The sequence below is a fragment of the Dermacentor silvarum genome, chromosome 6 (assembly GCF_013339745.2).
Source record: "Dermacentor silvarum isolate Dsil-2018 chromosome 6, BIME_Dsil_1.4, whole genome shotgun sequence".
Classification (NCBI taxonomy): Eukaryota; Metazoa; Arthropoda; class Arachnida; order Ixodida; family Ixodidae; genus Dermacentor; species Dermacentor silvarum.
This window is the reverse complement of record NC_051159.1, coordinates 176,827,799-176,836,893: the sequence shown is the minus strand read 5'-3', so window position 1 is coordinate 176,836,893 and position 9,095 is coordinate 176,827,799. Positions and strand designations below refer to the sequence as shown.

The 9,095-nt window shown below is 45.5% G+C and overlaps 1 protein-coding gene across 1 annotated transcript; it reads right to left on the bottom strand.

Annotated features, from left to right (window-relative positions):
* Positions 1 to 1,343: 1,343 nt before the first annotated feature.
* Positions 1,344 to 7,837, bottom strand: LOC119457069 (acetylcholinesterase-like). The gene is made up of 2 exons (XM_037718896.2): positions 6,279 to 7,837; positions 1,344 to 2,482 (listed from the first exon to the last, which is right to left on the bottom strand). Exons 1-2 carry the CDS (start codon positions 7,760 to 7,762, stop codon positions 2,341 to 2,343), a joined length of 1,626 nt encoding a protein of 541 aa, XP_037574824.2. The 5' UTR covers positions 7,763 to 7,837; the 3' UTR covers positions 1,344 to 2,340.
* Positions 7,838 to 9,095: the final 1,258 nt, after the last annotated feature.

Sequence of the window (9,095 nt, the reverse complement as noted above, 5' to 3'; positions counted from 1 at the left end):
GATGTTTGCGACAGACTCACGCAGAAATGATGATGATGATGATGATGATGATGATGATGATGATGATGATTTCGACGATGGCAGTGGTGCATACCCACTGAGGGGGTGGGCTAAGAATCGGGCATCGTTGGGGAAGGTATCGTCATTCAGAAAAACAAAACAAAATAAATAAAAACAAGAAGGGAACAGAAACTATGTGAAGGAACAGCCAGACATCGCTTAAGTTTGAACTAACGCAATAAAAGTATATACTAACAACAGAGAGAGAGAGAGAGAGAGAAACAAAGGAATCGGATAATAATAATAATAATAATAAAAAACGCTTAGCCTTGCACTCGGCCGCGCAATGCTTGAAACAGCGAAGCTGGGCGATCGTAGCCCAGCATTTTCCGGAAGTGCGCGCGAACTTATCATCTTGTTACTCATGATGATGACAATTTCTTTTCGCACATCTCGGACAATTACGGCCGTCACTGCGAGTTGCATAGCGCAGCTTGCAACACCGACACCACGTTCCAGAAGACCCGCTCCGTGAATGCGCCTCTCTCTCTCTCTCTCGCTCTCATAGCGCGCAATACCTCTACACCTCGCAGAGCAAGAGCGTACGAACGCGCCAGCTGTGGACGAAGACGACGACGCTCGAGCGCAATCATATGGTTTACATAAATGCATGCTCGGCAGCCGTGGCTGTATAGCCTATAGTGGTTACGACACTCGCCTTAAGACCGGGGGTACGCGGGCTCGAATCCCGCCTCGGCAAGAAAGTTTATTTTCTTTCTTGGTAGTTTCTTGCTATGCACCACAAATTATGGCTGGCTTAAACAGCTTCGCTGTTAGGAGTTTAACAATGAGGTCAGTGTAAACGCCGAAGGTGGCTGCGCGCGGGGCTATGAGCATATGGATGCTCTCAAAGGAAACAGGGGTGCTATTCCGGACATTGTCAACTTCCGTCATAGTATCGAATTCTGCAACGGCGGCACTTAGAGCCAATCAGATAGACCGTAACTTCCCTGTGAACCAATCAGAGCTGACAAGATGGTGAATTTGGCAGTAAAGTGGAATTTGACATCGTTGAGAATAGCAATCCAGGAAAGAAACAGCGTCAACCTAGTAAGAAATGATCAAGTGATTTTATTTCATTTCACAAGAGACACAGACTTCATTTATTTATTGCTTCCTAATGCGTATTGGCGAGTGGCTTTAAATAGACACGTACGAATGCATGCGGCATGATTTTGACTTTGAGAGGTTCAGTGTTGTGGGACTTCTTCGTAAAGAAGGCTGGAAGAAAATTAGGTGCTAGTACGCGCCAGGACAAGAAAGAGAACATGACAAACCGGCGCTTTATCCTGGCTATTTATTTTTGTCATTTACGTCTTTCCGTGCCTAATTAAGTCTCATCCTAGGAAATTACACCAATTAGCCAATTTATTTTTCAATAACTTCGTAAAACATGTGCGTATTCGCAGCGTTACTGTGCCATCGCGATTCGTCTCATAAATGACATCGGAGCCAAAATTCCACAGTCGACACCACCTTGTTCCTTTCTTACAAAAGCGGAAACAACCCAGACAGTATTCTTCTCTTCGTTGCGCATTGAGAGGCAAAATTGCAAGGCAAAATAGCGTTGGCACCAACCGATTCCTATAGTTTCAACGTCGGCATTTTAACGGTTAGCCTTGACTAGGTCAAGTCGGCTATTGGATGTCACCAGTGGCAATCGCACAGTTTCTGGTGTGTCCTGAGTGAATAGTGTGTAGCCGAACAAAGTAACATTCTTATAGTTACTGCGCTGCTTTTAAGGACGATTTAACGCACTCACCTGAAGCACCCTTACTCTTAAAGTCTTCGTTGAAGCATATTTAAAACGTCGTCGTATAAAATTAAAATTTATAAATTAAGAAATAAGCTCACCTTAAAGGTGCGTTAATTAGTAAAAGTTCCTAATTTTGAACAGCACGCCGACAGCCGGAAAAAACAAGTGGAGCAAACATCCTTCGTTTTCTGTCGTCGTCTTTCGGAGCGTGCACAGCGCATAAATATAAAAAAAATATATTTGAATATTTTTTGGGCTGCAATAACATGCTTATTTTTAAATATCTATTTATTACGTCAGGGTAAAACCGGAACAAAATAAATCAACAAAATGCGACAGCATCTCATTTGTACGAGTACTGGTTGGAGCTCCGTTAACATTACAGCTGTAAAGTTTTTGCCAGGAACAGGCCACGTGTGCACATATGCAATCACTCATTCACTTGAAAAGTTGGGCTGAAATGACGCTACTGATCATGAGCGACTTGCATTGTTGCAGTCAGCAATTTACAAAAGGTGCTGTGCCTACAGAAAATTTCTCCACAGGTCGCAGGTTGTGCCGAGGAAATCTTTCAGCAGGCTGTAGTTTCCAGGCTGAAGCCACGCAAAGTTTGGAGAAGTGGCAGAGAATGGCGGCCAGTACTGCAGCTCAGGAATTTTGGGCACCCTGGCACCGGAAGAGAAGCAAATAGTAGCGAGTTCTTTTCAACTGGTGCTGCTTGTAATATTTAGGAGACGTCTTTTAAAAACTATCTTATCTAGCTCATGCAAGGTGTTTTTTTTATAACTATACAGAACTAAAAAAAAAAAATTACATGCAGCACATTTTCGTTCCTTGAACTGGACTGCTAATAATAGTGGATGTTATTCGCACAATAAATCAAAGTGCATAACTAAATAATTAACAAAGGTTGGAGAATTAGCTCATTAGCTAATTACTTAATGGCACATATTGTTATTTACGTATAGTTACCGCACTGCTTTTAAGGACGATTTAATGTACTTGCCTGAAGCCCCCTTACGAGATTGCAATGCATATCCACTTGGAACAAATTCTAAGGATGCCACCGGTTTTGATTTACGCTCCGTCAAACTTGCGGTGGAAATACATGCAATGCTCTTTCACTTAGTTCTTTTAACAAAACGCCGCTTTATGCATTAAAAAAAAAAGACTTGCATGCCAATCTTGAATAATCGCAAACTTTGGGAAAGAATATTTCGACACTACTTTCAGCGTGAAAATTTGTTCCAAGTGAATATGCCTTGCGCGCCCACCCGCGATAATTCGTAAATTGCAGTATGTGACGTAAAGTATTATTACTTGGAAACATTATTAATACAATTGTTATTTATTCGAGTAAGCATTTCAGTTACTCATGCCAGCTAATGTCCAGCTCTACGAGTAATACAGCTCAAGAGGACTAGAATTGTGCTATCTGCCGTTGCACTCGGTTCTGAAGCTGTATCACGATTGCCCCCGAGATGTGTAATCACGCAAGGCGAGCAATGAGAACGAGCGGGAAGAATAAAGGAATCCGAGGCAGTGATGCGAGAGCTGGCGAAACATGTGCAGTAAGCGTGAGGGGTTTGTCTTAGTGAAAAGGGGCAGTTTTACTCTCCTTTCGAGAAGTAATACGTTTGTGGAAGCTGCGCGTCTCGGTGGTCAAATAGAGAGACTCGGCTTTTATTCCTCCTCTTACCTATGTACGTTCATAGTTTCCATTTTTACTCTTAGTAGAACCCAGATTGCTAGAACTCAGCTCCTCTGACCCGGTTCCCTTCTGTTCCCCTCCCCCTCCTTTTTAATGGGAAACATTATATAGTAAGCTCTCAGCAATGCCACACAATGTCATTTTCAATTTGTTGTCCCACCTTAAAAATATTTCTTTTCCGCTTACAAGTCTGGGAAAATAAGGCGGCAATCTTAAACTAGACCCCTAATAAGGTCTATAATATTCCAGATTATTAGGATATATGCAGTGGTTTATTAATGAAATTTTAAATAAATGTCTAGTTCGAAACCGAATCTTGTTTCTTTTTTAGGAGTATGAAGTGATAACAGGAGTTTGAAAACTGCGAATCTGTATTATCTATGTAGTAAGGGTTCATTTAAGGTGAGTCACATGACCATACGATAACTTTGGGGTCCTGGATCATCTGGGCATGAAGGCCACATCCCTCGCGACAAAGTCCGAAGCTCCGCTTCCTTCAGGCGCTAGAGGCGCCGCTACCACAAAGTTGGCGCGCACCTGTCGCGGAAGCATGTGCTCACTGGTGCAATGATTGGACAATAGGGCAATAGGACGGCATGCAGCAAATAGCTATACCACCACTCTCCAGAACTGATCCTGCTCTCGGACTGTACAAATGCCTCGACCAAAAAAGAAGGTTGTATGTGTGATACCACTTGACCCTTCCATATAATTTTTGGTCATTTAAATAAGGAGCCACTATATAATGATTCGCACGCCGATTATTCCCCTTAAGGGAGTTTCTACCATAATTTTTTTCTTTTTTTAAATTCCGGAAAGATTATATGCATAGTTCCTGCTTTCTTAAAAAGCCAGGCACCCTGGATTGGCAGCGCTTGATAATAGGCGTACATTCTTTTCCGTTTCCGTTTTTTTTTTAAATCTCCACTTCTCGAAAGAACCCAACACCAATTCCCCCACTTGTCACCCTTTCTGCCAACCTTCCGTTGACTCTCTTTTAATTACCGGTCGTGTTTATCAACTCCCCTCCCCCTTTTTTCAGTAGTCTGACATGAAATAATACCTCACGCCACGCACCGGCTTATTCTCTCCATCCTCCCCCATTAAAGGAGAGTGAGCTACGCGTACATAAAAGCGCTGCTGAGGAAAGCAGTTGTTGCCGGGACGAAGACAAGTCCTTTGTCGAAAGGTTAGCTTCCGCGAGATTCCTCGTTCGACTACTGCTCACCGCTATCCGGACTTATCGCCAATGGTCTCTACTAAAACAATCCTTTAACTTCTTACTGCTAGATTCGTGCGCCTTTTCTCAAATTTATATTTGGGACAGCAGATTATTAGGCCTCACGCTATTCCCGAAGAAAACGCCAGCGTCATTCAGTAAACACGTGAAGCCGAGCGCTAGATCAAGAAGACCAGTTAAGACGAAGCGGGCGCGCTCAGTCATTGTCATTACATGTAGAAGAAGAAAACTTAATTTAGGACCACCTCCACAAGTGGAAAGGCAACGTGCTAGAACACGAAGAAGGCACGGATTCCGGTTATAACCAGCCCACAGGTGTTGAGCGGACATCAGCCAGCCGTGGCTGGCGCGATCACACTCTCCGGGATCGGGATCACTCGCCAGTTCATACAGCATCAGCAGAGTTGCTCAGAGGTAAACTTCTGGTCTTCCAGCCTATATTGATCGTAAGTTAAGCTCCTCGCGACATAATCAGAATTATCCTTTCTTTCTTCCTCCAATTTTCTCGGACGGCGGTGGAAACCGGAGGACGTCAAAACGACCAGCGGAGTGAGCCTAACAGCTATAACTGTTCGTTCCTTATGATACATTTTGTCCTAAACTTCTATTTTATTTTATTATTCACTAAATTTCTGTCTGCACGTGTTCTTGAATAATAGTTACTAAAAATCAATGAACGAATAATGTGCTACCTCATTTGCCCAATTATATATGACGATATATTCGCCCCAATGATTTTTGTAACAAGTGCTTTTTAAGAAATCGCTTGGTTATACTGCACCGACTGTAGGTAAACTGACTCCAGTTGTTTGAAAGATAATACCATAGCATGTCTCCGCAGGAGGTTTGTTTCAAATGACTTCTCATAGAATGAAATAAAAACAAATTCGGCAGAGAAACTCGATATTGCTTACGTGCGGCAATGCGAAGGCATTATACCCTTTGTAGACATCGGAACGTCATGAACGCGCGCAATTTATGCACTAATGACGTGCCGCCACCTCCTCCCCATTGGCTGCGCCGTCACGTGCCCAATGACGCACGCACTAGGCTACACCTTTAGTGCGCCACATCGCTGCGACGTGACATGTGCAAACACGCACGCACTAGGTCCACCTTTAGTAAGCCAGAACCGCAGAGCCGCCGTGCCGTCGGGGAAGCGTGCTCCCCGGAGGCCCGGGTTCAGTTTCCTCCCAGACTGAAATGTACCAAACTTTCTTTTCAAAGCCATCAATTCGCTTTGTCTGCAGGAACCTCCCTAAGCATAAATCCGGGCATTTTTTTACGTGTTTTTACTCTTTGCGCCGTCGGCCATATTTAGTATCACCGTGTGCCGACTAGGACGGATTTTCGCGTAATAGGTCATATAATGCTTTCGCATTATAAAGGTAAACAAATTTTATGAAACATGCGACAAGTCAAACATTCCTCGCAATTATGGCGAAACTCTGGAGCATAGCGTGAGGGCGGGCCAGTAATATTTTGCTTCGGAGCAGCGTACGAGTACTCACCCGTTTTCGGCGAACGCTGCCAGGCTCTTCATGAGCACTGCGCTAAAGTTCCTGTCCTCGTCAGTGTACTTGTCCGGCTCCAAGAAAGGAATTCCGAAAGTGTAGGGAACGTCATCCATGTGAGACGCTGCGACCCACTCTGGCAGCGTCGACTTCTTCGACCTATGTGCGAAAACTTGCGCGTACACGTTGATTGCAAACTTGGAGTGATCTTCAGCGAAAAATCGGCTTTGGCAGTATGCGTTGTGCTTGCCTAGGAAGTCAACAGCCTTATCTCTCAGCGCTATTTTGTTGCCTGGAGCGGCAGTGGCGACATAACCTTGGGCAAACGGCAACACTTTTTCTTTTACCCACATACGGAGCAGCTGTTCTACTTCAGCTTGCAACGTTTCCATGTCGATATCGCTTAGACAGGGATCGAGCAACCTTTGGTCGAATTGGTTCACGAATGCAAAGCTTCCCTCATTCGACGTGACGCTTACGACTGCGTCCACGGGAGAGAACGCACCTGCCTCGCTGGCGGCCGAAGGGAGCATAGGAATGAATTCACTCCTGAACGTGGGCATGAAGAATACTAGACCTGGTAGCATGGCGATAACCGTCGCTGCGTCGATACGATCGGCTGTTACGTTTCGGAGGCAGTCCAGAACACGCCGCGTATGCGTAGTGAGGTCTTGAAATGGGGTCGCGCATCCTACAATTGCCGCAACTTGGTTACCTTTGTAGACGCTGTCTGTCGCAGAGTCAGAATGAACGTTGATGTTTAATGTGCCGCTCATCAGGTACACGCGTCTGAACAGTCCCCTGCTCAGCGGTGAGAGGACGTGAGCGTGGGCCAGCATGGATCCGGAACTGACCCCGAAGAGTGTCACTTGGTCGGGGTCCCCACCGAACGCCGCGATATTGTCGCGGATCCACACAAGCACGAGCCGCTGGTCCCAAAGCCCCACATTGCCGGGCCCCTCTTCGGCGTCGCCTGACTCAAAGAAGCCGTACATAGAAGAGCGGAAGTCGCACGACACCACCACGAGGTCGTTGAAGGCGGCCAACACCGTGGCGTTGTATATGTCCACGTACGCCGAGCCCACCATGTACAAGCCGCCGTAGAACCAGACCAGCACCGGTCTTCGCAGTGAGTCGGACGTGCTCGGTGTCCACACGTTAAGATACAGGCAGTCCTCAGAAAACGGCACGGGGGCTTCGAAGCGGCCCGACTGAACAGGCTGCATGCAGGACTGCTTCGGCACCGTCGCGTCGTAGACGCCATCCCAAGTGGTCAAAGGCACTGGTTTGCGAAACCTTCGATTTCCGACCGGTGGAAGCGCGTAGGGAACGCCGAGAAACGTCTCAACAGGATTTCCAAATACGGCATTAGAGCGGCCTCGCAATTTGCCCTGCGAGCTGGTAACGACGACGTCCGAAGACGACAACGTGTACACCACGAGAGTCGACGCAAGCACGAGCGCTTCCTTCTGCCACGCCATTTCTCGGGCGAACGCCGTCGAACCCCTGAAGTTTGAGAAAACAAGAAAACATTTTTTTATGTGCCGCACGTCGTACTGTACATTATGGTCACCTTTAATATGGTAACACTAAAAGAATAAATAAGCGTTCCGACTTCTTTTTAACACAAAAATAAAATAAATGTCCTCACCAAAATGCAGTCGGCTCTTGGAGAGTAAATCCCCGTGGCTAGGAAAACATGAACTACCTATCCGCCACCAAACCACTACTGGAGTAATGGTTGTTACGCGTTCTTGCAAATAAATTCTGCTTTTTGTGAACGGGATGATCAGTTTATCACTTGCGCTAGTTTAACCGAACAATAATGGATGCCACGACTTCGTGACTGCGATAGCAGACTGAACAATGCGCACTGCCCTTCCGCCGCACGTGTGCGGCAAATCAGGCAGGATGTTCATCGCGTCCGTTGTGGGAAACGTGCCGATTGCTTCGTTTTATTCCCATAAAAAGCGATCAGTCTCCGTCTTGTTCAAATAGGTGCGATTAAGGTTAACTTCCTGCATTTTGAAACTGTGGTTTGAAGAATAAGTGCGAACTGATTGTGTTTTATTGTGAGCATTCCGGGATGGGCGCTCTCAAATGTTTCGGCTGCAAGCTCCTTAAGCATGTTCCCCTAAAGTAAAACATAAGCCTTTAGTAGTACAACAAAGGGCTTGTTGTTTGACACGTATGTCTCATCTATGGCCACATCACTAACTATATACTTTATTACTGACATCGGAATAAATTCTTGAGACGTTTCCACGAAGTGCTAGTCGTATTAGATAGCGCTGGATTCTTCTAGAACAGAAAAACAGAGGTTTATACTTTATTTGCTGTTCTCGCACACGTCCTCGGAAATGATAACACTGTTTTCATAAGATATAATTTAAGATTTCTGGCCTATTTCTCTAATACGAGGCGACTCGGAAGCATTATTTATTGTTGAACATAACAGCAACATGGTCTGCAGTGCTTAGCACAATGAGTATACAATGAAGGCAAACTGCGGACGGGACCAGCTAGGCACGAGCATGCAGGCCTTGCACACCCGGTGGTGCTTACGATGCCACCCGACAGAACATCGTTATTCAGAAGGAAATAGTTATGAGGTCAGTGCTAGGCGTCACGAGCCTAGTCAATAAACTCGTTGTTTAGAACGCTGTATAAGAGCATAAAAGACATTTGCGTTTTTGGAAATGATTAGCGTTTCTTTTATTTTCGGTTCTAAAAACGGGTAAACTTGCGTGCCTCTAGTTTCTGCGGTATTTTCGGTGAGTGCGTATACAACGGAAAGCTCGCCAGTGTCTTTAT